Source organism: Neopelma chrysocephalum, unplaced genomic scaffold (assembly GCF_003984885.1).
Source record: "Neopelma chrysocephalum unplaced genomic scaffold, ASM398488v2 Primary Assembly neopelma1_24, whole genome shotgun sequence".
Lineage (NCBI taxonomy): Eukaryota > Metazoa > Chordata > Aves > Passeriformes > Pipridae > Neopelma > Neopelma chrysocephalum.
Genome location: NW_020897693.1, coordinates 33,703,335 through 33,721,423, shown reverse-complemented (window position 1 = coordinate 33,721,423; position 18,089 = coordinate 33,703,335). Strand labels below are relative to the sequence as shown.

General features: G+C 36.6%; 1 protein-coding gene across 5 annotated transcripts in view; it reads right to left on the bottom strand.

Moving 5' to 3' along the window:
• Positions 1-1,116: 1,116 nt before the first annotated feature.
• YLPM1 (YLP motif containing 1) overlaps positions 1,117-18,089 on the bottom strand; it is a 36,420-nt gene continuing 19,447 nt past the window's right edge. For 2 of the 5 annotated variants that reach the window (XM_027671722.1, XM_027671743.1), the window contains exons 8-21: positions 17,065-17,157; positions 16,514-16,688; positions 16,220-16,365; positions 15,679-15,869; positions 15,012-15,074; positions 14,602-14,721; positions 14,143-14,319; positions 13,840-13,923; positions 13,536-13,619; positions 12,031-12,117; positions 8,976-9,027; positions 3,797-3,927; positions 1,883-2,062; positions 1,117-1,520 (exon numbers count right to left, since the gene is read on the bottom strand). In XM_027671722.1, coding sequence (XP_027527523.1) covers positions 1,916-2,062; positions 3,797-3,927; positions 8,976-9,027; positions 12,031-12,117; positions 13,536-13,619; positions 13,840-13,923; positions 14,143-14,319; positions 14,602-14,721; positions 15,012-15,074; positions 15,679-15,869; positions 16,220-16,365; positions 16,514-16,688; positions 17,065-17,157 — 1,550 coding nt within the window. In that variant the 3' untranslated portion in view covers positions 1,117-1,520; positions 1,883-1,915. The remainder of the gene's footprint in view (positions 1,521-1,882; positions 2,063-3,796; positions 3,928-8,975; positions 9,028-12,030; positions 12,118-13,535; positions 13,620-13,839; positions 13,924-14,142; positions 14,320-14,601; positions 14,722-15,011; positions 15,075-15,678; positions 15,870-16,219; positions 16,366-16,513; positions 16,689-17,064; positions 17,158-18,089) is intronic. The other 3 variants (XM_027671729.1, XR_003532302.1, XM_027671734.1) reach the window with 3 other exon arrangements.

Here is an 18,089-nt window from a genome sequence, read left to right as displayed (position 1 = left end):
ATTTAAAAATGCTGCATTCAGAGAGCTCACTTTTCTTCTAATAAACATATCCAGGGCATAGCACAAGTTCAGCTATTCCTCTCCTTTAATAAAGAGTTTTTAGACATGTACCACAGACAAAGCTGAGAAGCATCCAGTAAACCGAAACATTAAAATGGCAAACAAAACCATCTATTACAACCATGCTCTCCTTTAACAGAATGAAGTACCACCACACCAGAACTAGTTGATTTACCAACCTAGATGCAAATCACAATGTAATCACTCAGCAGAGCAACAAATAACAGCAGAGAAGGAAATTCAGGACTTCATTTCCTTCCCTCAGAAAGATCAGGAGAAAAAATTCAATTCACCATAAAAACAGCAATTATCTTCAAATTTACACATCTCTTCTGGTTACAACATTGTTAATGCAAGGCATTTGCTTTGAGACCTGGGAGGACAAAAGAAAGTTTTCATCAGCAAACCTGATGCTCTGCAGAAGTGATATACCAGCATCTATGAAGAATCTGTACCACTTTTAATAGTGTGGACTGCTATTCCTTTATCCTTTTTTTAGCAAGCTTAACACATTTATTAAAGGAATAGAAGGGTATGACTTCTGGTCTTTGCTGCTTCCTTTAATGATGCTTCTCTATGAGACAGTAAATTTATGAATGGAATGAAACACCCTGAAAGGGATCAGTGTTGACTAAAAGACATAACACCAAAATGAATTTTCTAGGCTGCCCCTTCAGAGAACTCTCTAGTACCTGTTTTCACATTGAGCACTAATGAAAAGTTTTTCATACATTGCTACCTTGAGTATTACAGAGCCACCCAACAGCATTTATACTCACGTAGTAATGAAAATTTGACATAACTGAGAAACTAGGATCAAAAAAATAATAATTCCTGCTCTCCAGGAACATGAACTTCTAAAGGCCAGCAAGACCTGAGGTCTTAATGGAACTGTCTATGAGAAGAAGAGCAGATGGAAAATCTAGAAGACAGAACACATTCCAGAATATGAGTACAGTACCTCTTCCAGGTAAGGATGGTTTTGAGCACTACCAACATGTCAACAAAGACCACATTTAAAATGTCAAACAAAAACCATACTATATGGTCCACCAAGAACACTGAGTTTATAGTGAAATTTATTGTTCTGCTTCCTAATACAATAAGCTACAAGGTACATACAGTATAAAACGAGAACGGCCACAGAGCAAAGGTGATAAACATTCTGTGATGGTACAGTGGAGGTAACATCTGTTTAACCCTTCCACTTTATCCCACAAAGAGTAGCTAAAACTACTGACCCTTCCCCCCCACCCCTCAAAAAATATTAAAAAGTAAACTGTCTCTCTCACTTAGGAGCAGTGGGATTCAATGAGTTTTTGAGGGCACTGGTTCTCTGCCAGTATCTCAAGAAAATTGCTGAAACTAAAGTAACAAGGAAAAACTGTGAAGGTGGGAGTGACATGACCCATGCAAGATGCTCATGACACCCTGGTTCACTTCTCCTCAGAGCAAATGGCCTGTAAAGAAAGGAAAAGTTTGTTACATCAAGTAAATCAGCAACTAATATCATCAGAATTAAGATACAGTATGCAAAATCTGAACTACACAGGACTAGGAATACAGATAAACTATTCTTTTAATGAAACCATAAGCTTCCTCTTAGTAAGGTGAGGGAGACTGATAGCTGACAATCCTTCTCCCTTTATTCTTAGATGCTGTGCAGAAGGGTACACATTAACATAAGCACAGCTGACACCTGTTACACAAGGTTCAAAAACAAATAGTCTTGTCTGGGAGAACTCTAACAATGATGTGAACTGCAACCTCAACTCTTAAAAAACATCAAGGCTATAAACACACAGGAAGACTGGATACTTACCTTCAAGGCACAAAAATCCACTTAACCACTTTTTCATATATACTTGGTGCGGTTGAGGGCTCTCTCAGCAAGGTGACCACTTTCATCTGTTATCTTCTCCCAGTCTGTTTGTCCAACAACAAAACCGATGGCCCTTTTCCTGTCGGCATCTTTTTTTTCTTCTAGATCTGCCCACCGCACCTATGGAGAATACCTTATCAGCATAACCTCTTAAGAAATCCTGATACAAGTCTAGGCTTTCCACTGCAAGTAAGAGTACAAGAATATTAATTTGTACTCATTTTCCTTCACAGGTAAGTATTAATTTGTTTTCCGATAGGTAAAGATGGAAATCACATCAGTTACATTATTTTTAATTGAACACCCCAGCTGTTCTATGGAGTAGAAAAAAGATACAGATGATCACCCTTTTCCATTTCAATAACATAATTCTAAGCATTGAAGTGTAATTACTACAATTATTTCTCTGTTCAAAGCAATGCTTTCTGCAGGAAGAATTATCCAAGATTCATTTAGTGTCTTTATTTTCTGTGCAACCTGTATTTCAATTGCACAATGCAAACATCTAGAAGACAGTTATGAAACTACAGAAAGATGGTGTTAAAAAGCAAATCAGCAATGAATGAAGGACAGTTTTCTTCTCTATCTTGTGTGATATATTTCTATTTAAATATTTCCACTATTTTTTACACTAAATTAGCTTCTTCATACATTTGTTATCTCTCATCCTTACAGCTTTACAATTCCACATCTCCCCTGTAGTTCTTCATGGTAATGCAGATCCCTTGCACTTATCCTGTTCAAACATACACAGTGACACCCACAAACTCAGACACCGCTGGGAGTGAGAACAACAGTGAGGAAGGAGTGAAAGAGGTGAACCCGAAAGGCTGCAGTCACTAAAAACTCATGTAACACATGTAACACACCATTGCAGGACAAGAAAAAACAGTAAGTGAAAGAGCTCTTCCCTGACATACTCGTTAGTCCCATTCAGGCCAGTGTGTTACTCAGGGACGTAGCCTTATCAACTTTCTGCCAGCACCTCCCTATCCACAGTCTACCTGGATTTCCCCAGACATTCCTACTGATAAGCAATGTCAGCTTTCTTCCACCATCACCTCCTCTGCCAATGCCTTAGGTGTCCAGTACTATTTGATATTACAGAGCAAAACAATGCCCAAACACTGACAGTTAACTCAAATTACTTTTAATGGCAAAAGCTGGTCTTTCTATTTTAAAGAAAAAAGAAAAAAGAAAAGAGTATTACCTCTTTCTATTACCTCTCTTTCATCTTCTTCTATGATTTTTCCCTTTTTTTCACAATAGCATGTGAGCATATGGCATTTTGTTTTCAGAACAGAATTACAAATAGTTATACACATTATCTCCCAATGTCTACAAGACATAATTGATGTAAAACCTACATAACTGATACGTTCCTGAGACGAATCTTTTTGAATACCAGAACAGTGTACTGTTTCTCTGTCTACTTATAACAAAACTTAACAAAAAATAGCTTAATAAAATCATCATCTTCTTTTGGAATCTCTACTGTATATCACACTATCTCACCACAAAACAATACAGCATAAAAAAGGACTCTGCGGGTTGCTCTGAAATAAAGTGCATCATCTCCTTTAGCAAGAAATGGGACATGATTCCATCTTCAACCTCTAAGCCATGCCCACGTACAGTTAATCTGTAATTCCTAGCTTTGTTATAATTAATATGTTTACCTCTGGAAAACCCTACTCGCAAGAATAATCTCTTACAGAATCTAATGGAACAGCAAAATGAAAAGTGAGTCAGTGAAACTCCCATATTCATAGATGTTGAATGACTTGATACTGTCTTTCACAGAGACTGTTAAATCATCACATACAGACAGTAAGTCATTTGAAAATTTATTACCCTTTTCTTTCCAGGTTCAGAAGCACGCGTATCATAGTCATCTGGAAGTTGCAAATAATCTTCCATTCTGCTGGCAATTGCTTCCCAGTCACGTTTCCTTTTAGTGCCAGTCCGCAAACCATCCAGCTTGTCTGAGAACAAACACAGAGCCTCAGCGTTAAAGGAGAATTTTTTTCTATTATTCACACACACAAGATGAGAGTGGAAAATTTTTCAAAAGAAAGAGCAGCAGAACTTGTACATCCAGCTTGTATTGACAGGTGGAATGAAATAAACTTGAGAATAAACTAGAGAAATAAACTAGAGAAGACTCAACACAGTTTTCAAGTTTTATTGATCTCTCATGTTAACTGTGTGGCAATAACACTCAGTCTTGTTATGTGTACGAGGGAGAAAAAGCTTGCTCTTCCAGATGGTCATATTATATGGAGTCTATGCTTGCAGGTACAATATAGCCAACAACAGCTAGGAACCACAGATCCACCTTTCTATATTTGAACACAATACTAAAGCTGTAGCATTTTTCCAAATTTGGGGATTCATACTGTGTCACACATGGCATACGTGCAGTATCAGGGAACAAGTGACAATCATATAACTGAATGCAAAGACAAGTTTCTGAGATACTGTTTCTGCTAAACAAAAAGATCCTTGGAAACCCTGATCTCCCCCTTTCTTTTTCTCTCCCCATAAGGCAAACTACTTTAAAAATCCTCCAGAACTGGGAAAAAAAAAAATCTCAGAATTTCTTCTTTTATGGTGTAAGAGGTCAGTCATGAATATTTGAGCAGGGCATTTGTCCAACAGTCATCATTTTTTTCTTTTTCTTACTGAACCGATATAACATGAGGAGAAACCATTCCTACGTTCTAAAATTTTGTTCCTCTTTGGACATTTATTCTCAGTAAAAAAACCCCACCTTCTTGAAATCAAGTGGCAAGCTGCTTTTGGACAGGAGATGAAGCATTCATTGTAAGATTACAAATAACAAAAGCATGAAAAGGAAAAACAGCTTTACAAGTCAAAGTAAATTCTATTACTTCTATGTTATGGTATGCTACCATTTTATAAGCCAACAATTCAAGTATGTGTAGAAGGAACACCAAGCTTGGCAACTATATTCTGCAAACCATTTCCAGTGATGTCAGAGATATTGTTTCAGAAGTCACCATTGTAATTAAATTCACCCACAAAAGGCCATAGAAATAAACCAAATACAAAGTAGTATTATTTTCTGGGTAGCAGAAGACGATGTTCAAAGGTATGTATTTAAAGAAGCTTAGTTCAGAGATGAGTTTTTTGACTTAATATGGGAGAGAAAAGAGTAACAATGGAGATAATGTGATTGTATGTACTACAATGGCACTGTAGACATGCTAGTATAATTCAAACGCCATAAACTAAGGAAGTTATTTCTCCCTCATACAGCTCAAAGATTTTTAGACTCCATCTTTGTCCCATTCCCTGAAACAGATACAGAATTTCTTCTAAGAAAACATTTTAACCCCCTTCTGCTTTTTTAAAAAGCCAACAGTTAAAGAAAAATGTTCAGAATATCTGTTACATGGTTCAGTTAAGGTTCTTCTTTTGCTTTAAGTTAAATCTGCCAAATTTGATGCTCAATCTCCACAGAAAGGCGACACTCTCTCTAGAAGACAAAATTGATTTATACAATATTCCTGTGTTACTCCAGCACGTAGTGTACTTGCACTGTTTCTCAGTATTACTTTCAATCAATGTAGATCATTCGTAGTGTTAAGGGGTTCCAGAAAAAAATTAACATTGAAAAGGAGATCAACAAATGCATTGAGGAGCATTTAGGAACATGAAAAACTGAAAATTGAGAAGCTCTCTGTTGGCATGTACTTGTAGACAGCCATATTCCTGTTGGAAGGCAACATGCTACGATGCAAGCTCACCTCATTACCAATATGAAAGCAAGTTCAGTCTCTCTCTCCCTGCTGCACACAGAATGAAAACATTGCCAAGAAATGTGTAATGCTCAAGCATCAATAGAGGAGTTCAGAAGGCATCCTGAGTATGCAGCTCCCCTGTCCCTTTTTGTTACTGCTACACAGAATTTATTTTAAAACGTTCTCTCTCTCCATGTTTGAAGTTGGACTGCTTTTCCAGAGAAGTCTGCTTCCATCCATACTATCATGGTTCAAGGTACATGTATCATGCAGTAGACACTAGAGAGATTACCTCTATCACAAAGGATTATTTCAGAATATTCTTTTCTGAAAATGAGACAAGGTGTCACTTCGTAACACTGGTGCTTGTGAATATTTATGGCAGATGATTATTTAGTGTTAAACTACTGAACATCATTTTACCATTTCAATTTTTAATAACAAAGTAGCAGCATTTCTGAAAACACAGAACTTAAAAACTCACCTTTAGAATTTTAATAATAAAGCTTCTGAAAGTAACTGAGTTAATTAGGTCCTCCAAAAACTAAATGAATCAATCAGCTAAATTTTGCTCTTCTGAGACAAAAGCCACAAAGTTTTACATAAAATGTTATTTGCATTCTAGACCAAATTTTACAATGGTATCAAAGCTTCAGCTATGGCATAGCTTGTTTCTCCCTTCCTGAAAGTTTGTAGAAATCACCACTAAGACGCACCTTGAAAGGGGGTATTGCTCTAAACACTTAGCATATAGTCAAAGTTTAAAAGCGAGAGTCCATTACTTTAAATTTCAATAGAAGAACCCATGTGCAATATGCACCGAGACAGACCAGTGGTTAGACTTCAGAATAAAACTGTGGCTGTGCACAACACGCAAGACAATGATATACCAAACACATACTCAAGAGGAATGCATCACTCCTGCCAAAATAAATCTGAGCTAAAGCAAGAGCTCTGGGGCATACGGCGATTGTCACAAGTCAGTGCTTGCAGCTAAAGAACTCAAACATTTCACACCTTTTCTGACATGTATTACAATCAGTAAGATCTTACTGTGCTTTCCTGTAACAATATCTACTCATAAAGAAACAAAAAAGCAAAACAAGACAGTGTTGTTTTTGGAGTCTGCACTTACATCAACTTCTGTAAATGTGTGCCCTCTGGGACTAATGCAATAAATCTAATGGGCAGGCCAGCTCCCAGGAAATAACTCAAATTTGGAATAACAGATGCATAGCACAGTTTACATGCCTCTCCAGAAATAATTATAACTGGTCATCTACAAACTCTTATTGTGAACTGATTAGTAAATAGAATAATTCTTACTCACAGACTGCAAATGCTTATAATGCATACCTTGAGCTAAAAGTTGCCTGCCCTGACAGAGCAATTTTCCAAAGAAATTGCATTTATTACATAGGAATGCCTGTTTTTTTTAAAAATGCATGTTTTGTCAGAATTTACTTTTAATCTATAGTCCTATATATACATACAAAAATGAACACATACTAGAGGGTAGTTACAAAATTGTGAATACAGATTTAATAGAAAGCCATTCTTAGCACCTGTATCTGTGTTTTGCAGCATGCTAACATCCAGTTGTTAATGAAGTTTGACTGTTAAAGGACTACTGCAATAGCCTTGCAAATAACTTACTTCAGCATAAAAGTGACTGCTGCCTGCTCCCCATTTTACATTTAAGTGATGACCATATAAAAATCCTGCATTTTATCTTATGGAGTTTTTATTGCATAAGAAAACACAACACAGTTCTTAGTTTCTATTTGCTAGTAGTATTTTGAAAGCTATCTGTAAATTCCTGCTGCAGTCACAATCTCCACATTGTTAGAAACTACACATAACATTATGTATCAGAGCATTCTTCAACAATACAGGTTTCCAGTACTATGATTTCATGCATAATTGGAGAAAACTCATTATAAACTTAAGAAATAATTTTATATTATTTTAAAAAATTATTGTTTATAACAAAAATTCAGATCAATCCTGATATAATACTGCCTAGCTGCCTAGCTATTTGATATGTCAAAACAATTGAGTAGAAGGCACCTCTGGTTATACTACAGGTACCACAACATCAACATATTCCACAAATATTTACATGACTTAAAAGAGAGCACAGCAGCAGAAGAGATGATGTAGTTAAGCATTTAACAGCAAAAGATGAAAGACTGTTTTATGTAAGCCACACCTTCTAATGCTATTTCTAAGGTGCAATTGTGATTCTGGTTATTGAAAAGTAATGACACACAGGGCTGTACCACACATGCAGGAGCAAACCTCAGAATGTTAAGACATGCTGTATCCCATTCAGGTATTTGTTACTTCTCATAGACATGACAGAAAAGAGCAGTTTTGTGCAGACTGTCTTATAAAATCTTCACTTAGAACCATTATTGTTCAATTAAAAAAACCCAAAACAACAAAACTGATCATAATGACCAGAAACCCCTTCCCATGTATACTCCTTTCACCATAGACATGGTGAATGCATTTCTCCCTGAAAGTTGCTTTTGACTTTAACAGAAGCCTAATGTCAGCACTTATATTTAATGCAATCATCAGCACTATTCAGAACAAAAAGCGCAGCAAAAATAGGGCTCACATGCTTCTGGAAAGTCCATTTTGCATACTACTAAGAAGAATTCTAGTACTCTCCTGGAACTGAAAAGCATAATTAACTTTTCAACACCTAAGCTGTTGGAAAGATACACTGACGCCTAATCATTCAGAATCAACTTCAAAGCATGGCACTACTTTGCCCTTACAGATGTCAATTTTGGAAAGCGAGAAACATCTCCAATACAGGTAGGTATGAGGCACGTCTCTAAGAATGTAAGAAGTTACTGATGACACTTAGGCTTGAAAAAAGGTATGCAGTATGAACAAGAACACAGTGCAATGTAAGTTGACTCTTTGCTTATATAAAAACTATAAATATGGAAGAGATGAATAAAGAATAAAATACTGCTTTTTAAAAATTTTAAGACAAAGTACTTTCCTTGAACAGATGGAAGAACAGTAAATGAGTATATAAACCAGTGATGATTAGAAAGTAGTAACTCTCTTGCCTCTGGCAGAAGATAAATTCTATTTCTGTATAGATGTTTTTGCCGTTTCAGGCACATGTATGAAATAAACACATTTATTTGTCTTTGGTAGGGAGGCACAGTAAAAACAAAATTTCAGGTTTTGCAAACATCATTAGATATCAACTATAAAAACAGGAAAAAATAAATACCCACCTAGCTTTGCCTCAGAAGTGTCCATCTCCCATTTGCTTTTCGGAATGTAACCCTAAATCATACACAGAAAGAAGCTCGGAGGATTAGAGAGAGACACACATGCATAACACTTTTGAACTGGAAACAGCATTATAATATAGGGAGCTTAAGGTATTTCTTTTTGTAAGGCACAATTCTCGTTATCAGATGGAGACCAATTACTCAGTATTTCAGAACTTCTGCATCCACTTCCCATTCAGTGATTTTAGAAGCCCTTACAAATCATAACAAGAGTGCTGCCCTTTGCAAACACAGAACTCCAGAATGAGTCTAACAGGCAGCGAAGGTGCTGTGTGCACAGTTACTGTATTGTATCACCCCAAGTGGAAAAGTTATTGCAACACAACTTATCAGATATAAAGAATATTTAAAGCTTTACAAGCACAAATGAAGAAGTTACTGCAAGCTTTTATGAATTCCCAGATTTACTACACACAAACTTCACTTACTCCTTTTGAAGGGACATACTAAATTCATGTATGAGTGGTTAATTCACAATTAAACAAAATTTTTTTTTGTTTAAAAGAGAGTATCTGCTGAGTCACTAGGATTTAAGTATTATTTTTCATTTAAAATAATGCTCTTAGCACGATTCTTTTAAAACACTTTTTCCCTATAAATAATGTCAGCATGTGTAATGATTTTTAGTCAGTTTATTCTTTGTAAATCCGCACAATGATATTAAGTTTAGAAAAAAGGTATTTATTTTAGTTATCTTCTTGTTATCTTCTCTTTTTATATTCTTTGACAAGTAAATCCTTACTAAGCAATCCTCATTTCAGCTGTTCAGATTTGGTATAAAAGTACTTATGTTCCTCTGTAATCACACAAAAAGCTCAGTGTAGTGAGTGGAAGGCCTGTGAGAATTCCATTACTTTTAGAATGTTTTTTAATAGAGAGGGAAAAGAACTATTCTAGAAGATTTCAAGAAGAAAACAAACAATCCACAAACCAGTTTTATGTCACTGACTTCTTTCCTGCTCTACTTATAGGTCACCTCCACTGTGGTACACATACACATATTTGTTAATGCTACGTGTTACTAAATCAGTGTATTCCAGATTAAATTCCAGTATATTCCAGAGAGCTACACTGCATTTGATTATGCTTAGCATTGCTCTTCCAAAATCCTTGAATGACCTTTTTTCTATCAAGCATATATCAGTGACTTCAGGTTATCAGATCTCTGTATTTTCTTGTTTTTAATCAAATCTGAAATTAATGCAAACCAAAACAGTTTGTGCTGCAATATTTCCTTGTAAGATATAAATAAGCTTCATGTATATATGTATATTTATACTTTTAAACCAAGATGCACATTAAAGTTTGCTCAGAAAGTTTACACCACAGCTAGAAGCTTGCATTAAACAAAGTGATGTGTGATACACTGGTGAGAACACTAAGTTAAATACATCAATAATTCATACCATCAAGCACAGAAAAGCAGGAATTGTCTGAATGCCACAACCCTATGGGAGTTGATAATAGCAAGAAGAGTGACTTTGATGGTGTGAAATGGCCTATTGTGTGCTGAATCTATACAATATCCCAGTCCTCAGATAGGATAAGCAAAGATTCAGACTTTATCCATTGGTACAAGACAGTTCGATATTTCAAGGATATCTGCCAGATGGCAGGAGCTTCAGACCTCTCTTTTTCCACAGGATTAAATGCAGCAAAATGAATTGCAGAACCCTTACCAACTGCACTCAAGAAGGCAAGAGATACCAGATACAGTGTAGTGTTCCACCTGTCTGATATAATTCTCTCAGATTAGCTATCTGACTGAATACCAGAGACTACATACAGCAGATAATTCTTTGTTATTTTTCCTGTCTGAATAGAACACATTCTTATATGTAGATTACTTTTAGTTATTTAATAATTTGCAGTTTTCACACCAAGCTTTCTTTGTCTCATAAAGAAAAGGCCTACTGGTATATGTGCTGTATATTAGGACACTCCCCCGAACCCATAAACACACATGTACACGGACACATTTATGCACAGATGTTTCAAAAGCTAAAGACAACTTTCTCTTTTAGCTATAGCTCATTTCCAAAAAATGAGACAAGCAGCCATATTCTTGTTAACATGGATGCATCTTTGAAATGTTCTAACCACACTTTATGAAGTCTCATACTCTGCGCCACAGAATAATTTAGTAAAGAGAATGAGTCATGTTGCAAAAAACAGACGTTTATTAAAATCCACTTTTCCTAAGCTTTTTAAAATTCTATATTTCAACTGCTTTCTAAGCTGCCACTCCTGAGGAATAGTAAATTTCCATCAAGGAAAAGCACTTCGCTTGTCCCAGATGCTTTTGGTTACTTCCTGTTTACTGAACTTTAACTGCTTGGTTGTGGGAACCGGGGTTTGAGACATTCAACTCATCGAGCACCGAACAGTTGCAGCTCCAACACATACCAAGGAGTTACAGCAGGAAGCCTTCCATAGCCTTTTAAATACATACCTAAAAAAACCAGCCCTCAGGGCATTTCTATAACCTTCATTTATCCAAGAGACCTAAGCCCTCATCTTGGAAATACCTCCTGACAAACAAAGCCAGAAAACTGTGGCAGAGAAAGCAGTCTTCATACGTGTTGTCAAATACTGTGACAGTTGAGGAGAGTTCTTTCGACATGTGAAAGGAAATAAGATAAATTAATCTTTGTCTATTGTTCCCATCCCTCCACTTAGTGTAATTCTTAGATTATATGGAACACAGCACTATAGTGTACTGCAATTTAAGAAGTCTGTAAGAGGCATTTTGCCATGCTCCACTGATAATGCTGTTTATGGAATATACTCACATATTCTTACAAATAAATTAGGAAGAAATAACATGATTTATCATTAAAGTTCTCCTAGAAATGTTTAAGGAAAAAACGACTAGAAACATATGCATTAAGATTGCACTGTTAAGAATGGCAATGAGTTGGCGCTTGTAAGCCTGAGATTCTTCCTCAGACACATTAATGAAAAATTTGTTAGAGATGGCTGATGTGTCTCCTACCAGTTCACTTTCTTCCTCCTCTGCTGTGTCCTTCTTGGCTTCTTCTTTCTGGTCTTCAATATTTGCATCAAAATCCTCCATCTCCACCTGTTCCAAAGCACAAGTACAGACTTACAGGGCGCCTGACTTCTAAGTATTTTCTTTTTAGCAGAGTAAGTAGAAAATTCCAAGTTCAAATAGAAGAGAAAAGAAAGGAGTCATCTTTGAAAGTATGATGTTGCAATATATATGAATATTGTGTCCATTCTGCCTTTCTTCAGAAGCAGGTTCCCTTCTAGCAACAAAGTGACAAACTGTGGAAAAGTAATCCTTTATTCTCTTCCTTCACACGCATTCCTCGCGCTACCAGTATCTCTAACAGCAAGATACTTCTCTGATTCCCACACAATCATATTTCAAAACTCGAAATCTCAGAAAAATACCTTAAACTTGCCATTTACATATCACTGGAATGGCTCTCTCTGCATAGAGCATCTCTATTGAGGCTTTATCTTTTATATATTTTAAAATCGCAGCAAAGAATAATAGTACCCACAGAGATCAGCCTAACAAAATACATGGATGCTTGAAGACATACAGTTAAGCTTGCTCATCTAATGCAATACCTTCTGGGGTCCACAGTTCTAACAGGGTCTCATGCTCATACTGCGGAATACATAAAACTCTCCAAGTATGCATCATTTCTTATACCATTTGTAAAACCCTGTAAACCCAAATCTGCCTTCTCTGAGCCATTTGCTGTCCTCTTAAAGATTATTATTTTCCAGTACGAAGAATTTGGAGATTCAAAAATAACCTGCTGACCTCATGACAAACCACAAAGACTCTCTATCTACTTCAGCAGTTCACCAGTTTCTGTAGTCATTGGAAGAGCTGTTCTAACAGCAACAAGCAGCTAAGGTACCTTCACAAAGATCATATGATTAACATATACTATTCCCAGAGCTTCTGACACAACTGCCAAAGAATGCAGCAATATAGAAAGCTGACACACCAAAGATGTATGTCATGGCAAACTGCAAATGGAATAAAAAGGCAGCATACTTCTACAGCTACCTTTTATGAATTTCTTCATTTCTCTGCTACGTGTCTGTATTTATCAAAACAAAGACTGAGTTCAAATTTCTTTCCTTATTTTATCCAACTAATTTCTCAAAATATGATCCAAAAAATCCAGTAGCCTGCAAAAAGTGCTGAGTTGCATTTAAGCGAGCAAAGATTCTCTTTAATTGGTATTCAAGAGTTGCTAAGAGCAAAGTGGCTTCGACTCTTGCTCAAAAAGGCGATAAAAACTTGCTTCAAAAAGGTGATAAAAACTAACAACATACCTTCATGTTTGGGTAACTGATAAGAATAATGGAATACACTTACTTAATACAGCGATTCTGACTTTCTACAGTACCAACTATAACTGCCTTGTTGTGATCATATCTTTGTCTGCTTTATATTTTCAGTATAGTCACATTGACATAATTTGTATTTTTAACAAGCACAGAAGTTCTCACCTCTTCGATAGCAGCATCCTGCAATAGAGAACGAATGTCCAGGCGCATCATGTGACGTGGTGCTGCCTCCCAGTGCTCAGACATCTAACAAAACACAAACAAAAATATAACAGATTCATTTGGTTTCTGATCACTAACAAGATGTATCTGTACTTAAGCAATTTCAATCAATCCCATGAAATAACTACATGTTCTTCTTATAAAATGTGTAAGCATTATGCAGTCTACAGTTTTCAAACAACAGCAGGCCCAAAAGCACAATAAACTTATAATTAATCCTATGGCTGCAAATGTATACAGTTACCCTGCTGATATCCTTTAGCTTGCGTCCATGAATATTCCTCTTGGAACACGTCTGGTTATCTGCACTCATTTCAGCTAAGTACACCTAGAAAGACAAAGACAATATTAAATACTGTAAATCAATTTTTAGAGCTCTTTTTCCACCTGGTGATACACTCTGCAGTTGTACATTTTAAGAAAGGTAAACTTGTAACTGTACACCACAGCTTTTTTCCAGAATGTGGGGGACACTTTGCATTCAAATGTTTAGAAATATCGGCATATGGTTTACCAGCAAGTTCAAATTCTATTTAGGCTCCGTTACCTCAAACCCCTTGGTTTTTGCAGCACTCCAAAACTGTTCAAAATGTCGCACTCTATCATTGATAGCATCAAGGATAATGAAGGGAAAGAAGCCATCATCCAAGGTCTTTTTGAAAGTTTTAAACATGCTGGTACGATAGGTCTCTTCCATATCAGCTTCATATTCATACTCCATCACCTTTATCAAGAATAAAAGCATTTAAGAAAGAGGACATCTGTAAAAATGCTAATGTTCAACAGCTGAATGTCATGACCACAAAGCACACTGGTATGAGAAAAGCACATTTCAGGTCAGCTTTTAAGAATTTGCCCATACCACCCTGAGTTATATTAATCTGTTTTGAAAAATTGCCCATAGACCTCTGCACTCTTCCCAAGCCATAGACTGAAATTTTGATTACCTCTGTGTTTTTCCAGAATGTTGTTTCTTTGTCAAGAAAAGCAACTGAATTTAGAGTACCTTCTTTTTAACTTTTTTTCCTGTATCTGGGTCTCTCTCTTCTTTCTCCACTTCAGTGATAAAATAGTCATCCAGGCTGAGCACTCTTGGTGCAGGTCCTCCACACTCTACTTCTTTATCCTGGCAAGAAAGCAAAAAGAAAACATATACTCTTGCTGTAAAAATTCCATTCTGCTACACAGGATCTTCAAAATACTTGTGGCCAACAGCAGTTCCCTGCTTTATATTCAAAACAAGAAGAGAGCGGTATCCCTCCTGCTTGGTGATAGTGGAGGGGAGTCACATGCCACATGAAGACATGGAACATGAAATAACAACAGACTTGAATTCCAGGCAAACAGAAAACAAACAGCAGAGGAAGCACATGTAAAAGACAAGGAGCACTACACAGTGAGCAGTTGTTTACATACCCTGATCAGTTTTGCTACATGTGTCTTTCCGCTGCCAGGCAACCCTCTCATTATGATCACAATCTGAAACAAAGATCATGTAACAGGATACTGGACTATATTTAACAGAATCTCTTGCAAAAATTTTCTTTAAGAAAATCATGTGCTGTGGGCTCACACTTTTGCATATGATCAAGCAAAGCCGCTACCACACCTCACTGTATGTTTTACAAACCAGGTTGTGAGGAATGGTAGTAGTTCCACGTAATTCAGAGTTTTTGATGTTAATCATCTCAGCAGCTTAGGCTGCATAAGATATTATAGATCTGGTTCAGTTTTATAGCCTGAATTGTGTTCTTTCTTATATTATATGGTGTACTGCCAAATCTCTGACTCTGTGTAAAGCCAAGTCTTTCCTCTGATACATCAAAAACCCAAGTGAAGATCTCATAAGAGTCCAAAATACCTTAACATTACACACTAATTTCCTTTCAGCATTCCAAGGAGTTTACATCTCCAGTAGACTCCTAACAGTTATGCTACAACACTAAGCATTTGCAAAGGAACCAAGCTAATTTCCAGAACTTCCTCAAATGTACACTTGTTTGCAACATATAACACCCATGACCATTTTGTCTGAATACAGACAAAGTAGAAACCGATTATTGCTTTCAGAATGCATACTCACTCTCTCTGGTCTGCTATCCCGTCCCGGTGGCTTTAAAATATCATCTACATTTTTAGATTCTGGCTTCCTTTCCATTCTTGGAGCTGGTGGTGGTGGTTGACGGGGTATTGATGGAGCAGAAATAGGAATCCTTTCCTCAGGGTAATTTCTACGATCACCTTCAAATTCCAGTGTTTGGACAGAAGAATTTTCTTAGTTCAGTAAAATAAAAAAATTAAGATGTTCATACACAGCTGAGCTGATTTAAAGAGACCCTCGTTATTTTAAATTAAATTTACAGATAAGTCCTCAAAAAAATTCAAATTTCTGATCTTGAACATATTTTAATCAAAGACAGCTTTTAGCAGAGTATATCACTGTTTCATTCATGATCTCATCATCCCCGAGAAACAAAACTGACACCACCTAACTAAATTTTCCTAAATTATATATTCTGAACAAATAAATACTGCAAATCAATTAATCTACCAATTAATCTTCACCTCTGCAAACCATATTTTTCATAATATCCTAGCACGACTTCAAGATTGAGAAACTGTACCTCCAAACATGGAAGGCCCATGATCATACGCTGGGCGATCTGTCTTTCGTTCATATGGTGGTCTTTCAAAACCACCTCGCCTGGAGGATGGATGGTCTTTCTTGTCACGGTAAGACTGAGTCCTTGTAGGTGTAGTAGGAAGAACCCTGCCAAAAGAGTATTTTGTGTATTTCTAGAATTTCCACTATGGATTCCAGAGTGAAACAAACATGCACCTCACAGGCAAAATGGACAGTCTGATACACAATACAGCCTCAACTGCATTGATTCCAATAGTGTTTCAAAATCACATACCTATCATCTCTGGTATGCCTCTCCTTTTCAAACCTCTCTCGTTCATAGTCCACAGAACCACGGTCTCTGTGCAATTCCCGCTCTCTCTTGAAATCCCGATGATCTGTGTTGGAATTACCCTGACGCTCGAAATAAGGCTCACGATCTCTTTCTCTGTTGTAGCGACCTGGATGCTCTGAAGAAAGAAACCCATGGAAATCCAAACTACTAATTTTGAAAAAAAAATAAAGCAACAACCAAGAGTGCAGGAAAAGTGTATAGAAATACATGATATGTGGGCTAGGATGGACATAATCAGACACTGTATCTCTTTTCCGAACTGTAATAGACTACCATACCATGCAATCCTACTTAAAGCTGCAAAACTGAATTTTTAAAGTAGCTAGGTTATCGACTGCAGTACTCCTCTTGACAATATAACCTGTTATTCCTATGGGCCTCTGAAGAAAATAAAGTGGTTCTGGTTTAAACAATAGTTTAAAATATGCCTTTAGTGCCTTACAACTTTTCTTAAGAGCTAACTAACTGAGAGCTAGCCAAGCACTCCCTACCTTTTTGAAATGTTTGCCTCTCCGGTAGAGGTTCTGGACGAAGGGTTACCCTCTCCCCATATGGAATCTGTTCCACTTTACTGGTAGTTATATCTGGTTGAAAATAATCATAAAATAATTAATGTCTTAAAACACCTCTCTTCCATTTCCTTTCCTCTGGCATGAGAAGCAATCAGTCAGTGGCATGAAAAGTGACTGGAACAACTTACCAAAATTTATACTAATGGGTAATGCAAGAAGAGCTACACATAAATAAACAACACCATGGCTTTGAAAGACTGAAGTAGGTTTGTGTGTGTGTGTGTGTGTGTGTCTAAACCATTTCATCTCTAAGAAAGGGACTTCTGCCTTTTAAGGTGAGTTCAGGTAGCATGCAGTGTCAGAAAACTATAAACACTAAAATGTTCTGAGATTTTCAATAACTCATGGAACTACTGTAATATCAAGAATATTAACTGAAAGTCTCACATCAGTAACAATTTTTCTAATAGCTTTTAGTAAAACATCTACTTAATGGAATTGATATGGCTTCAACTCATGCCATGGCACGTCAGAGAGAGAAAAAACACACTTTAAATGACAACGCACAATTTAAGGACTTCTTTATGACATGATTTCACTTTTGTTTAATTCTATTTAAAACCTAGTGTTGAATTTTAGCTTTGATAAGCTCAATACTAAGAACCAGAGCCCTTCACTGTTTATGTGTTAAATGCCTGCTTAGGGCGCACTCCCTTCAGAAGGAGACTTTGTTTTCCTCCCTGCCCAGAGGGTACCTCACACCCATTAAAAGCAGTATAAAAATAATGCAAACACCAATCACATTCTGCTTTAAGTTACTAAGTCACACCAAAGAACTGTAACCATGCAAAGTATCTTCTAGCACAGTTATTTCCATACTCATCCACAAAAGGGTTAAGGGAAAGTATCAATATCAATCTAAATATAACACATTGATACGATCACATCAGTTGGTGTTCATTAGAAGCAGCCATGGCTATACACCATTCAGTTCACATGAAATA